Genomic DNA, 16,070 nt, shown 5'->3' with positions numbered 1-16,070 from the left:
CTTCTGATTTTTTTAAAATCAATCTCTCTCTATGTGCCTCTAGTTCTTAACTCCCTATTATCAAAGCCCTGCATTATTTTGAATGTATTTGTTCTGAACCTACACGTTTTTGTTCTGAACCTACACATTTCTCATGTAATGTCTCAATTTTTCTAATTATACCACGCAGTCACCCTTCTAGCAATTTCTAATGTGCCTTTTCCATAGATTTGGCACCTTTCCTACAAGAGGGCATCCAAAACTGGAAACGGCATTCTTGGCCTATTTAATGATTTTTATCTGTTTAGCATCACCTATTTTGCCCCAGTTCATAAAACATGTGCTCTCGTAAGCTTTATGGCCAGTCTTTGCATTTTTAATGTTTTGGATTTCTAAGCCATTGAGTTGGTACTCCCAGACCATTAAAATTTTACCATTTATCATATACTTTGATTCTTCTTGAAGTATAGTATAGATCTCTCATTTCTTTGCATAAAATTTTATTATTTATCTGTTTGCTAAACCTACTAATGTAACCATGTTGTCTCAGAGTTAATTATAGTACTTTTCAGTTAAACATTTTGTAATTTCTGTAAACTTTATGTACCAAATCTAAGTCCAAATCCTCTTGTGCTTAAATGTCCCATTGGTGCTAACAATGATCATCTCGCTATCTCTACCACTTTGAAGAACTGATTTTTCAGTTCCTTTATTATTTCTTACCCATGCTTGGCAGTCCTTTAATTTTATCAGTAATCTTTCTTCCTTATGGAAGAAAGTTCTCATTACCCTGTTCTCATTATCGATGTCTCTTTACAGTGATGTTTGTTTTGGCTAGTTGGCTGCTGATATAAAAATATCACCTTATATCCTGCCTGGGCAGTCTAGAGGAACAACACCTTATTCTGCCCGGGCAGTCTAGAGGAACAACACCTCATATTCTGCCTGGGCAGTGTCCAACTTTGGCAGCATGAACATCGAATTTTCAAACTTCTGGTAACCACTTTTCCCCCATTTTTCCTTTTTTTTTCCTTTTTCTCTTCTCCTGACCCAACTGGCCCCTGTCACCTTGTGTCTTTCCCCTCCCTTACCCTCTCCATCTGCCCATCACCCACACACTCCTCGCACTGGTTCCCCTGCCCACCTCCATCCCCTTTTATCCCATGCTCCACTGTCCTCTCCTATCATATTCCATCATCTTAGCCCTTTGTCACTTCTACCTATCACCTCCCAGTTTTTGACATCATTCCAGCCCTCATCTACCTATCACCTGGATCCACCTATCCCCTGTTAGCTTTTGCTCCACCCTTCCCTCCATCTTTTTATACTAGCTATCTCCCCCTTTCTTCCCAGTCCAGATGAAGGGTCTTGACCCAATATGCCAACTGTCCATTTCCTTCCATAGATGCTGTCTGATCTGCTGAGTTCCTCCAGTGCCTTTTGTGTTGCTCCAGATTCAGCATCTTCAGTCTCTTGCGTCTCCATAAAAAAAAATCCTACATTAGTATATATACTGTATCCTATATACTGATAAAAGCTAATTATATTGTTGGCATTTAGTTGAAAGCTATTAAAATGTGGAAAGTAATATCTGAATTCCTTTTTCAGCATTGTGCTGTGGCTTCGCAGCACCCCAAACGCAAGCAGGTAACAGAGCTGCTTTTGAGAAAAGGAGCAAATGTGAATGAAAAAAATAAAGAGTAAGTATTTTTTGTTATTCATAGATTGTACTTGTCATCTTAAACTGTTAAACCAATTTTATACACTATGTGAAATTGCAGATCTTAAAAATGTTGGACTATGAGGAGGTTTTTGTATTGTAGATAGTGAAGGGAAAAATGCTTTAGGGTGACTGTGTAAAATAACTATTTCTGAACCTGCAATTATATTAAGTAGCTGAATACAAGTCTGATCCTTAGATTGACCAAGTGATGATTTATATAAATGTGGTTAGTAATGCTTATCTTAACCACAGGTTAATGTTGTCATAAGAGGATTACCTTAGTAAATTTCCCTTTTAAAAACAATGTACACTTTTACATGCAGTAGTTTAGTTTATATAAGACAAACTGTCATAATAACTTGAAGTAACCTCTTTCATAAAGTGTTAAAATGCTTACATTTCTAATTAGCATCAACAGTTCTATAGTATGTTGTGTCTACAGAATGGTGACAAATACATGAATTTTGAAACAAAATCAGAAAATGCTGGAAATTAGCATTTCAGGCAGTATCTTTGGGAGAACCAGAAGTAATGTTTCAGTTTGACCTTCCATCAAAATCATTTAGAAGAAATATTAGCTGTTTCTCACTCCACAGATGCTGCCTGATTTACTGAGTATTTCCAGCATCTTCTGTTTCAATTTCAGGTTTCAGGCCTTTGCAATTTTTTTTTACCTTCGTACATAATTAATGAAATTTCAAAATTTAAATTTCCTGCAGTTTTCTTACACCACTACATGTGGCTGCGGAAAGAGCACACAATGATGTGGTGGAAGTCCTTCACAAGCACGGAGCGAAGGTATGTTTTTTCTTCAAACCACTCCTCCCCAAATTTAATGCGATCTCATTTGTTTCCACACCATGACAACTTAGATTTGCAAATTTCCTTTAGTGTCCCCCATGAAAGACCATTAGAACGGGAGCTGAGCCAAAACAATCAGTGTAGCTTTGTGAAGGAGGAAGAGGTGGAGCAGTTTTTTTTATATAACAACTTTAATGTAGCAAAACATTCACTGGAACATTACCAAACAAATATTGACACTCCTCATTTCCTTTTCTTTAAATTCATTCATACAGTAGTCAAAAGCAAGACCAGAATTCATTGTCCATTGTGAATTGATGAGGCCACTTCAGAGGGCGATTAAGAATCAACCGCATTACTCTTTGTCTGAGGTTATGTTTGACCAAATTGAATAGAATTCCTTCCATAGACCAGGTTGGTTTTAATGGCAAGTCAACAATTTCCTGGTCACTGTTACTATTGCTGATGTTTTACTTGTAAGGAGAGAGGAAATAGGCTGGGTTTATTTTCCATGGAGTGGAGGAGGCTGAAGAAGGACCTGAAAGGAGTATATAAAATTTTGAGGGGATAGATAGAGTAGATAGTAAAAATATTTTTCTGATGGTGGGGGTGTCTAAGGCAAGAGGTCGTAGGTTTCGAAGTATAGTCAGAGTACAGGAAGGAGATGGAGAGCTTAGTGACATGGTGTCATAACAACAACCTTTCCCTCAATGTCAGCAAAACAAAAGAGGTGGAGCAGTTTTAAGGAGGTAGTTCTAGAACTTCAGGCCTTGACCTAAGGCCTGTGATGGAGAGAATAAAACGAGGTCAGAATTGGAGGAGCACAAAGGCATCAGAGATGTAGGACTGGAAGGAGTTACAGAGATAGGGAGGGATGAGCCCTGGAGGAATTTGTAAAGTGAGAATTTAAAAATTGAATCTTTGTTTGACTGGGAAGCTAATCAGCTGACACATAGACTAGCAAGCATAAGATGCACTTTTGGATATGGACAGCAAAGTTTTGAACGATATCAAAGCTTGTAGAGTGTTGAAGATGGAAGGCTAGCCACAAGAACGTTGGATGATGGGCATGAATGAGGTTTACGGGGGCCACTAAGCTGGGAAATCAGCAGTGTTATAGAGGTAAAAATATCACTCTTGATGGTGTAGTTGGTATATGGCTAGAATTTCATCAGAGTTGTGACAGAAAAGTTATGAACAGTCTTGTATGACCTTGAACTGTGGCCAGAGAAAGTGGTGGAGTTGATGGCTGAGGATGGGACTGTGTGTTTGTGACTGAAGAAAATGGTCTTCCTCAAGTCTTTAGTTGGAAGAAGTTTCTGTTCGTCTAATACTAGCTGCAAGGCAAAGTTAAGAAACTTGGCATTGTTCATGAGCAGGTGATAGAGTGAGGATTTCATAGGGGTGTTAAAGGTGTGAAGTGAAGTTAAATATTTAAAAGGTACCAGAGGACATGTGGAGGGACAAATCAAAGAGTAATTTGGTAGTGAGAACCAGTTGGAGTGTGACAGGGCAAGTGATAAAAGTTGTACATATGTGGAGAGGTTACATTCAGAAGATAGTGGTATTATTACCGGTAGTGATTTATCCCTGAAGACACTGATACTGATGCAATCATCCATGGAAAGAAAATGGATTATGTGCCTTTGCCAGATAAGGAGGTAGTTCCAGAGCTTCGCCAGCTGGTGCAGAGAGAATTTATTCATTTTGATTACCATTGGTGGACACGATGACAAGCTGGACTATGAAAACAGAGCTGATATTGCACAGGAGGCATCCACTGGTAATTTAAAGGGCCAAACCTTTTGAGCAACCAATATTGTTTGGCTATTGAATCAAGATGTCACAGCTGCTTCCAATCTCTTTTAAGACAACATAACAAGTTGTTATGACCAGCTTTCAACAAGTTCCTCTCGCTTAACATGGACTAAAATTGAAGCAACATTTTCTTTCTGATACTTTAGAAAATACCCTTTCAAGAATCCTCTAATTTAGACAATTTTTAGGACAAATTTGTACTTATTTGCTTGATGCCATTTTGTAATATATTTCTATACACACTTTATTGTGAAGCTTGTGAAGTTCTGAACGGTCTATTTTTGTTTTGTATCCAAGGCCATTCTGGCGTAAATAACAACATTCACCTTAAATCCGGGAACTTAACTAAACGGCATACTGTCGTATGTTGTTTACTTTTCTCCCCCAATTACTTTCCAGTGGGTGGTGTCTCTTGGTAGAATATGATTATGCAGAAAGCAGCATCACCTGGCATCTCCCCCAGTTGCCCATTTTTCATTAGGCCAGTGATTGTTGGCAGGCCATTTGGTTCAGCAGAATGATCTCGTGTGCTTATTTGAGATTGAAAATCTCAGCTGATATTTCTTCTTCTTCCTTCCTATCTCAGAGATACCAATCCCAATTATAGGATCCCATATCACTCTTACTAACTTTGGATTGGGAATGAAATTAAGAAAACATACCACAGACGTTCTTGAAGCTCCGGACAGTGCTCTGTGTATAAAATAACAAATTAGACAGTTCTGCTTGGTTTGATGGTGTAATGATTTATGCATTCAGTTCATCTAAAGATCTATAATGCAATAGAATGTCCATATCCTGCGCATAGCTCAATAATGAAATAAGCTAGAAATTTGAAATTTTGCATATTAGGTTTAGCATAAGGATGTGTGCTACACTCTTAGTTTCTTCTAAAACCCCCATTAGAGGCCCTCCATTAGCCCAAAAGAGAACTAATTTTTAGACTTTTTCAGATCTATTTCTGAGGTACTTAATATTTGGGTGGAGCTGACCTAAGTACTTCCAGTTTACCTGAACCACAAAGAGAAAATGAAAATTTATGCACCAAGTTTCTGCAGGAGATCAGCTATGATTTAAACCAGTTAGACATATATATATGAGAAAGAATCAAGTTTAGTGAGATACCAAAGAAATAGCTACCATTACAGAGGCTGTTTACAGTGACCAAGGAATCTTTTTTTTGGCTATCTCGTTTCCCTATCTCATTTTGACTAAAGTTCAAATATAAAACATGATTGCCCTGGCCTTAGCATCTTCAGACATTGCTTCAGTGCCTGTGATGGGGGGTGGAAACTGCACATTTGGCTTTTAAATTCTCTTTAAATTTGACAAATATGGAGACTCCAACATGTGACATTGGTCAGGGAACTGTAAAGGAAAAAATTGTAAACATTGTCTCGGATGAATGTACAATGGCTCATAAAGCATCCATTGACGCATTAGACTGAATGCTGCAAGGTCTCAGTTGCAACAATAAATTAATGGGAGGTGTTACTTTAGTACTAACTGAAAATTTTCATCAATAATTCCATGAGGCATTAAAGAAGACTAATTGAAAGCTTGTATAAAAGCATCATATATTTGGGGTAAAAACTAAACGATTACACCTGAAAGCCAGAATGCATGCACATTTGCCAGGCAATCCATCTGTGAGAGAGTTTACTCAAATTAGAAAATGGACACTCACCAGGAATGATTTCAATGAAAAACCTTGGCAGAATTGTTACATCACTTCATGATCTGATGTAAGCTGTTTTCCCAAATGTCACTCAACACTATTTGAATTACCAGTTATTGTATGAAAGAACAATTTTAACACCAGAAAATGATGCAGTGCAAGCTATGAATAAGGACCGCCTTTTGAAACTTTCTGAGCAACCTGAACATTATAAATCTATTGACAGTAGTACAGACATTGAGGCTGTACATTTTCCTGTTGAATTTTTAAAACTCTTGTCACCACCTGATATGCCATCACATAAACTTGAACTAAAAGAAGGAGGTCCAATCATGCTACTCAGGAATTTGGATCCACCAATGCAATGTAACAGCAAAAGATTATCGGTTCAAAAATTACTACCACATGTAGTTGAGGATGCAGTAATGACTGGTAATGCTGTTGGGAAAATGTGTTTATCCCTCGGACACCAATTATCTCGTCTGATCTACCTTTTCAATTAAAGTGACTTCAGTTCCCTGTTCAACTTGGTTCTGCTATGGGAACTAACAGAGTGCAAGGACAATCACTGAAAGTTAATGGCCTTGATCTCAAAATGCAATGCTTTTCCCATTGGTCAACTATATGTTGGCTGCTCCATAATTGGAGATAAACGTAATCTACACATTTTTACACTGGATTCAAACGCAAGAAATATAGTTAGTTTGGATTTCAGTATTGAAATCAAGTAAATTTACACATTGTGCTTTCCCACTTAGAGAATTATATTAAATATAATTCTTGTATACATATTTTCAGTGTGTATGTTTTAATTGGTAACTTTAGTTTAAGTACATAATATTAATCCAATATATTATTGATTGAATAATTATATACTTGTTAGATTTTATTTTATTTCATTTACAAAACTGATTGCATGGAAATAAATGCAAACATCATGATTGCCAGCATAATAACCTGAAAGATGCTGGGTATAGCAGCTAGTTGTAATATACATTTGTAAAAAAATTGAATTTGTATTCTTGTTGAATACGGAGCTGATACTATGTCATGGTATGAGCAACTAAAACTTCTCCTATGCCATCCCTCCTGACTAATATATTCTCTTTCACAGATGAATGCTTTGGATACACTTGGTCAAGCAGCTTTACATAGAGCAGCACATGGTGGTCACTTACAGACATGTCGCCTCTTGTTAAGTTATGGTAGCGACCCTTCCATTTTGTCTCTTCAAGGGTTTACAGCCGCACAAATGGGGAATGAGTCTGTGCAGCAGATACTTAATGGTAAGTGCATCATAGACCTCATTAGGTGGGAGAACAGGCTGGAAACGTTCAAATCAGCTGCTATCCGCGTAGACAGCCTTATCCACAGGACAGTCTACACAATTGTTGCCTCACATACTGTTACCATCAGTTTCAGTTCTTACTTCAGTCTAATTTTGCATCATTTGGTTACACTGATGTGTTTTTATTCATACATATTGCAAATAGAAAACATTTTATTGTCTTAAAGTAAATTTGCCTGCAGACATGAATGTTTTAATCTGCACGTATTGAGAGTACTTTAGGTTGTAAATTGTGAGATTGTTGTTCCAAATAATACTGAGCAAATAGGTTTGATTTTAACAATGCATGAAACATGCAAAATAGGATGTGAAACATGGGAAACCCTCCAGATTATGCATGTTTATTTCAGGTACATATGTTATGCCTTATTCCCATTCTATCCAGTTATAGGAAGGAAGAAACCTTAATATTAAACACTGAGAAATGTATGAATAAAGTAAATTTAACATTACAGATATCTTTCTGCTTTCTGGTTTGCCTTTTATCAATTCCATATTCAATAATGCACACACAGACTTACTGATGTTGGAATAGTTTAGAATAGAAAATGTGAAAATCATCCAAACACACGTTAATGGAACTTGTGTTTCAAAGCATAAGTGGTTACACTTTGGACCTGAAAAAATAATACATGCAGTTAGTATTTGAAATTTGAGTTGATTGTTGGAGTATTGGATGTTCTGGCGTTATTTAAAAAAAAGTCACCTGAAACTATTTGAAGAAAAGCAGGGCAGGGTGCAAGCCAACATTCCCCTCTGGATAAGCATTGTGTAAATACACTCGTGTGAAAGACAGTGCAGTTTTTTTCAGGTTGATGGGCTAAATAAGAGACATCATAAAGCTGCGCACTGCAATATTTTGGGCAAAGGTTTTAAATGTGGTAAGTGTAAGGATGGTAACTCTTCTTATGTATGTTTTTGTTTAGAGAATGTTCCATTGCACAATTCAGATGTTGATTATCGACTCCTGGAGGCAGCAAAGGCTGGAGACCTGGAAACTGTGAAGGTATTTAATTTTTCTTGGTAAAAAGCAGTGCTTCTGTGTTTTTCATTTTTTTGCTGAAGTTAAAAGGTAAACATAATTTGTTGAGAAATATCTGTACACTTGCTGGTATAACAATCACCTCAAGCTACACTGGTAAATGCATTCCCTGTGCAACTGGTTTGAGATGAAGATGCTGATTATCTACTCATTACAATGTCTAGCTAACTCGAGTTGTAGCATGAATGGAGACACTTGATTACCAGTGGCATTCCTTATCCATTAGGTTTTTAAAACTTACAAGGAAAATTTGAAATTGTTTTTTCCGTGCTGCTTCCGGTCAGCTATTGTAACATAAGAGTAACCTCAGTCAGTTAACGAAATGTTGAGGTACCCTACTTTATGACATTTAGAATTGTATAGTTATTCAATAGTGATTTTTACTGTTTAATGTTTAACCCCATTACCAAATATGTCATTAGATTTTTTTTTATTGTTTGGCTAGAATGTAAGACACGTCATAAACTTTAAGATGTGATCACAAGACTGAAACAATAATGTTGTACAGTCAGTTTAAAATGTTTATGTGAAATCATAATATCTGCCAGAATTTTGATGATTTCAGAAACACTGATCTGTTAGCTACTACAACTGAACTAGGAGCAGGGATTGGCCATTCAGCCTATCGAACCTGCTCTGCTATTCAATATAATCCTTCTGATTGGAACCTCAATTCTGTATTCCTGCCTTTTCCCCCTTTCCCCTTTTGCTTAACAAGAATCTATATATCGCTGTCATAAAATTCTTCAAATTCTCTTCTTCCCTACCCTTGGAGGAAGAGAGTTTCAAACACTCGTGACCCTCAAAGAAAAAAAATCACCTCATTCTGTCCTAAATGGGCAACCCCTAATTTTTAAATGCTGACACTTAGTTTTAGTTTCTCCCACAGGACAAAACATCCTCTCCACCTCAACCCTGTCAAGACCCCTCAGGATTTTATCATGTTTCAATGCAGTCACCCGTCATACTTCTAAATTCCAGAGGATACAAACCGCGTCTGCCTAACGTTTCCTCATGGGAAAGCCTCGCTTCCTGGATATCAGCCTAGTAAACCTCTGAGCTGTTCCGATGCATTTATATTTCCTTAAATAGGGAGACAACTGCTACACAAAATTTTCAAGATATAATCTCACCAATACCCTATGTAATTCGAAGTATAACCTCATTAGTTTTGTGTTCAGTTCCTCTAGCAATAATAAAAATAATATTGTGTTAGCTTTCCTATTTACTTGTTTTACCAGCAAACTAGCCTTTTGCAAATCATGTAGTAAGGCACCCAGAAACCTTTCCATCTCAGAGCTGTACAATCCCTCGTTACTCAGATAATGTTTTTTATTTTTCCTGCCAAAGTGGGCAATTTTGCATTTTCTTGCATTATATATTCCATAGTCCAGATCGTAAGCCAGTCACGTCGCCTTTCTATATTCCTTTTGTTGACTCCTCACAACTCTTTCCTACCTATGTGTCATCAGCAAATTTAGCAACCGTATTTTCAGTGCTATTGTCAAAGTCTTTTATATAAATTGATAGAACACTGTGCCCAGCACCAATTTCTGTGGCATACCTGTGGTTACATCTTTCCAGTGCCACAAGCTAGTGGGTGTAGAAATAGAAGGATAGGTCAGATGAATGTGTGGCTAGAGGGATGATGTAGAGGCTGGGCTTCAGGTTCCTGATTCATTGGGACCTTTTCTGGGGAAGGTGGGATCTGTACAAGTGGGACGGGTTGCACCTAAACTGGAATAGAATCAGCATCCTTGTGGGGAGGTTTGCTAGTGCTGCTGAGTTGACGGGCTCAGAGCAGATGTTCAGATGGGAAGTCACGTAGAAGAGAGAAAGTTGGTAAGTCTAGTAGTCAGAGCAGGCAGGTAACTACACATCAAGGAAAAACAAAGCTAAATTGCATATATTTTAATAGAAGGGTCTAACTAGTAAGGTAGGTGAACTCAAAGCTTTTAACTATGATATTGTTGCCATCACTGCAACATGGTTGAAAGACAAGCAGGAGAAGTAAATCAGTGTCCAGGAGTATAGGATTTTTAGGCGAGGCAAAGGAGGATATAAAAGAATCACAAAGTATTAAAGCCATAAGATACAAGTTAGATAGTTATGTAGGAGAATCAAGACATGATGGAGCAGCTACAGAACATTCTCAAAAGGAGAGGGTGAGCAGTCAGAAGTTGTTGTGCACATTAGCACAAATGACATAGGTAGAGAAAGGGATGAGGTCCTGCGGAGTGAATATAGGGAGTTAAAGAAGTTGTTAAAAAACAGGACTTTGAGGGTAGTAATCTCTGGATTACTTCCAGTGTCATGCGCTAGTGAGAATAAGAATAGGAGGATATGGCAAATAAATGCGTGGCTGAAAAATTGGTGGAAGAGGCTGGGATTCAGAGTTTCGGACCATTGGGATTTCTTCTGGACAGAGGTGACCTGTGCAGGAGGCAAAGGTTACACCTGAACTGGAGGGATACCAATATCCTGGCAGGCAGGTTTGCTAGTGCTCCTAGGGTGGGTTTAAACTAGGTTGGCAGGGTGGTGGGATCCCAGGCATCAGGGAAGCAAATGAGAGGCTGGAAAGTTGTGCAGAAGTCAGTGACAGTAAGTTGAATAGGCACGACAGGCAGGAGAATGAATGGCCAGGAGTGAGGAAAGCCTGTTGGATTAAATTGCATTTATTTCAGTGCAAATGGTCTGATAGGTAAGGTGGATGAAGTTTGGGCTTGGATAGCTACATGGGACTGGGATATTATAGCCATTACGAAAACGTGGCTAAGGGAGGGACAGGACTGGCAGCTTAGTGTTCTGGGGTATAGGTGCTTTAGGTGGGATAGAGGCGGAGGAAAGAGAGGAGGGGAGTTAGATTTTTGATTAAGGGGAATATCATAGCAGTAGTCAGAGATGAAATTACTGAAGGGTCATCCAGTGAGGCTTTATGGACGGAGCTGAGAAATAAGAAGGGGATGATCACATTGTTGGGGTTGTACTATAGGCCCCTAAATAGTCAACAGGAATTAGAAGAACAAATATGCAGGGAGATTTTACAGAGTTGTAAGAATAATAGGGTTGTCATAGTAGGGGATTTTAACTTTCCTAACATAGACTGGGACTGCCATACTGTTAAGGGCTTAGATGGGGTGGAATTTGTTAAGTGCAGGCCCTAGGGGCAAGGTGAATTTTGATGATATGAAACAGGATCTTGAAAGGTTGATTGGAGTAGGTTGATCACAGGCAAGTGGAAGGGTTTTAAAGTTGACATGGTGAGAGTTCAAGGTCTGCATGTTCCAGTTAGGGTGAAGGGCAAGGCTGGTAGGAGTAGGGAACCCTGGATGACGATGGATATTGAGGTCCTGGCCAGGATAAAGGAGGCATGGGTCAGGTACAGGCAGCTGGGATCAAGGGAATCCCTGGAGTAGTATAAGGAATGCAGGACTGTACTCAGAAAGGAAATCAGGAGGACAAAATGGGGGTATGAGATAACTTTGGCAGAGAAGATTAAGCAAAGTCCAAAGAGATTTTATAAGTATATTAAGGAAAAAAAACTAGAGAGAGTTTAGGGCCCCTCAAAAACCCAAGGTGACACCTTTGTGTGGAACCACAGGAGATGGGCAAGGTCCTTAATGAATATTTCTCCTCTGTTTTTACCATGGAGAAAGGCATGAAGAGTTCAGAGGTAGGAAGAGTAAATGGGGAGGTCTTGGGGATAGTCTGCATTGTAGTAGAGGAGGTGCCTAATGTCTTGACCAGGTTTATCCAAGAACATAGTGGGAACTCTGAGATAATTGTGTCATCATCAGCTGCGGGTGAGATGCTGGAAGATTTGAGGGTAGCGAATGTTGTGCCTTTATTTAAGAATGGCGGCAAAGAAAAACCTGGGAACCATAGACCAGTAAGTCTAATATCTGTGGTAGGTAAGTTACTGGAGAGGATTCTAAGGGATAAGGTACACTATACATACATCTGGAAAGACGGGTTGATTAGGGGTAGTCAGCATGGCTTTGTGCCTGAGAGATCATGTCTTATGAACTTGATTGAGTTTTTTGATGAAGTGACCAAGAAAGTTGATGAGGGCAGGCGGTTTATATGGACTTCAGTAAGGCCTTTGATAAGGTTCCACATGGCTGCTCTGGAAGGTTAGATCGCTTGGAATCCAGGGAGAGCTGGCGAATTGCATACAAGATTGGCTTGATGGTAGAAAGCAGAGGGTGATGGTGAAAGGTTGTTTCTTGGACTGGAGGCCTGTGATTAATGGTGTACCTCAGGGGCTGGTGCTGGGCCCTTTGTTGTTTGTCATCTACATCAGCAATTTGGATGAGAACGTACGGGGCATGGTTAGTAACTTCGCAGATGACACTAAAATAGCTAGTGTAGTGTACAATGAAGAAGATTATCAAAAATTACAGGGGGATTTTGATCAACTGAGTAAGTGGGCCAAGGAATGGCAAATGGAGTTTAATTTGAATAAGTGTGAGGTGTTGCATTTTGGAAAGTCAAATCGAGGTAGAACTTTCACAGTGAAAGGCAGGGCACTGAGGAGTGTTGTAGAACAGTGGGACCTTACTGTACAAGTACATACTTTACTGAAATTGGAGTCAAGGTAGAAAGGGTAGGAAAGAAGGCTTTTGGCACACTGACATTCACAAGTCAGGGCATTGAGCATGAAAGTTAGGAGGTTATGGTGCGGTTGTACGGGATGCTGGTGAGGCCGTACTTGGAGTATTGTGTTCAGTTTTGGTCTCCCTGGTATAGGAAAGATGTTATTAAACTGGCGAGAGTACAGAAATGATTTACAAGGATGCTGCCAGGACTTGAGGGACTGAGTTATAAGGAGCGGTTGGACAGGCTAGGACTTTATTCCTTAGAGCGTGGGAGACTGAGAGGTGATCTTGTAGAGGTGTATAAAATCATGAGGGGCATAGATAGGTTGAATGCACTCACTCTTTTTCCCAGAGTTGGGTTATCAAGAACTAGAGGGCATAGGTCTAAAGTGAGAGGGGAAAAATTTAAGAGGAACTTGAGGGGCAACTTTTTTACACAAAGGGTGGTATCAATGTGGAATGAGCTGCCAGAGGAAGTGGTTGAGGCAGGTACAATAACAAGCTTTAAAAGGCAGTTGGACAGGTACATGGATAGGAAAAGGTTTGAAGGTTATAGGCCAAAGGCTTACAAATGGGACTAGCTTGGATGGGGCATCTTGGTTGGCATGGACTAGTTGGGTCGAAGGGCCTACTTCTGTGCTGTATGACTCTATGACATGTTCTGCATTGATGTTTCTCATTAACATTTTTCAAGAATCATCTTGCAATGGTTCAAGTTCAAGTTTATTGTCATGGGCATACGTACCCAGGGTATAAATGCCATGAAAAATTGCTTTTTGCTACAGCAGCGCAGTAAAGTACATAACAAACTTAAATTAACATAAGTTATACATAACTTGCATGACAAAATAAACAAAAATAGACATAATTGCATTAGTGCAAGTTGAAGGAAATATAGTCCTAAGTAGAATTACGGATTTTTAGGTTGGTTCAAGAACCTGATGACAGTGGGGAAGAAGCTGTTGTTGAACCTTGAGGTGTGGGTCCTAAGGATCCTGTACCTCCTGCCTGATGGCAGCAACAAGAACAGGAGATGGCCCAGGTGGTGGGGGTCCTTAATGATGGATGTCAACCTGCCATCAGTAGCCTCTTGTGTTTCTGTGCATTAGAATTTCCATACCAGGCCATGATGCATCCAGTCAGAATGCTTTCCATTATACATTGGTAGAAGTTTGTCAGAGTCTTCAATGACATACCAAATCTCCTTAAACTTCTTAGAAGACAGAGGCGCTGGCACACCTTCTTCATGGTTACATCTATGTGCTGGGCGCAGGATAGATCCTCTAAGACATTGACTTGAAGTTGCTCACCCTTTCCACTGCAGACCCTTCAGTGGAACTAGTGTGCCTGATTTCTGCTCCTAAAGTCCACAGTCGGTTCCTTGGTTTTGCTGACGTTGAGTGCAAGGTTGTTGTTGTGACACTACTCAACCATTGGAGCTATGCCTAGCCACACAGTTGTAGGTATAGGGAGAGTATATCAAGGGGCTAAGCATATGCCTGGAGGTGTGCCTGTGTTGATGGTCAGTGATGTGGAGATGAGGTTTCTGATCCTTACTGGTTGTGGTCACCCAGTGAGGAAGTTGACTATCCATTTTCAGAGACTCCTACCTATTTCTCAGAGTTATGTGATTTGGGGTCTGCATTGCAGTTATTCACATTTTCAGGTTTTTGTTTCAGTGATTGCAAGTAGGGCACTAATAGGGTTGTGTTATAGACCACCCAATAGTCAGAGAGAATTGGAGGAACAAATCTGTAGTGAGATAGACTGATGTAAGAACGAAAGTTGTAATAATAGGGGATTTTAACTTTCCAAGTATTGACTGGGACTCCCACACTGTGAAAGGGCTGGATGGCTTGGAATTTGTCAAATGTGTTCAGGAAAGTTTTCTAGATATATAGAGGTGCCAACGAGAGAGAATGCAATACTTGATCTCCTATTAGGGAACCAGACAGGTCAGGTGACAGAAGTATGTTTAGGTGAGCATTTTGGGTCCAGTGACCATAATGTCATTAGTTTCAAGTTAATTATGGATAAGGATAGGTCTGGTCCTCGAGTTGAGGTTCTAAATTGGAGAAAGGCCAATTTTGTGGAAATGAGAAAGGATCTAGGAAGAGTGGATTGGGATAAGTTGTTTTCTGACAAGGATGTGTTCAGTTAGTGGAAGGCCTTCAAAGGTGAAATTTTGAGAGTGCAGAGTTTGCATGTTCCTGCCAGGATTAAAGGCAAGGTTAACAAGCATAGGGAACCTTGGTTTTCAAGGGATATTGGTGCTCTGGTTAAGAAAAAGAGAGTAGTGTATAGCAGGTATAGGCAACTAGGAACAAATGATGTACTTGAAGAGTATAGAAAATGTAAGAAAATACTGAAAAAGGAAATCAGGAAGGCATAAAGAAAACACAGGGTTTATTTAGCAGATAATGTGAAGGTAAACCTGAAGGGTTTCTACAAGTATATTAAGAGTAAGAGGATAGTAAGGGACAAAATTGGTTCCCTAGAAGATCAGAGTGGTCGTCCATGTGTGGAGCCTCAGGAGATGGGGGAGATCTTAAAACAGTTTTTTTGCATCAGTATTTACTCAGGAAACTGGCATAGTGTATATGGAAGGAAGGGAAACAAGCAGTAGTGTAATGGAACATATAGAGATTAAATAGGAGGAGGTGCTTGGTGCCTTACAGCGAATAAAGATAGATAAATCTCCTGGGCCTGACAAATATTTCCTCGGACCTTGAGAGAGACTAGTGTAGAAATTGCAGGGGCCCTGACAGATATATTTAAAATGTCCTTAGCCCCGGGTGTGGTGCCAGAGGACTGGAGGGTAGCTCATGTTGTTCCGTTGTTTAAAAAAGGATCTAAAAGTAAACAAGATTATTACAGGCCAGTGAGGCTGACATCAGTAGTAGGTAAATTATTGGAAGGTGTTCTGTGAGATTGGATATACAGGTATTTGGACAGCCAAGGGCTGATTAAGGATAGTCAGCATGGCTTTGTGCATGGTAGATCGTGTTTAACAAATCTTGTAGAGTTTTTCGAGGAGGTTACCAAGAAAGTAGATGAAGGAGGGGCTGTGGATGTTGTCTGCA

General features: G+C 39.4%; 1 protein-coding gene across 3 annotated transcripts in view; it reads left to right on the top strand.

The window, feature by feature from the left end:
• Window positions 1-16,070, top strand: part of LOC127572969 (poly [ADP-ribose] polymerase tankyrase-1) — a 105,272-nt gene that overhangs the window by 56,846 nt on the left and 32,356 nt on the right. For all 3 annotated transcript variants that reach the window (XM_052020702.1, XM_052020701.1, XM_052020699.1), the window contains 4 exons: window positions 1,588-1,679; window positions 2,422-2,500; window positions 7,114-7,285; window positions 8,274-8,353. In XM_052020702.1, coding sequence (XP_051876662.1) covers window positions 1,588-1,679; window positions 2,422-2,500; window positions 7,114-7,285; window positions 8,274-8,353 — 423 coding nt within the window. The remainder of the gene's footprint in view (window positions 1-1,587; window positions 1,680-2,421; window positions 2,501-7,113; window positions 7,286-8,273; window positions 8,354-16,070) is intronic.

Source organism: Pristis pectinata, chromosome 7 (genome assembly GCF_009764475.1).
Source record: "Pristis pectinata isolate sPriPec2 chromosome 7, sPriPec2.1.pri, whole genome shotgun sequence".
NCBI classification, from domain to species: Eukaryota; Metazoa; Chordata; class Chondrichthyes; order Rhinopristiformes; family Pristidae; genus Pristis; species Pristis pectinata.
Note: the sequence above shows the minus strand (reverse complement) of the source record. Positions and strands in the feature narration are given on the sequence as shown.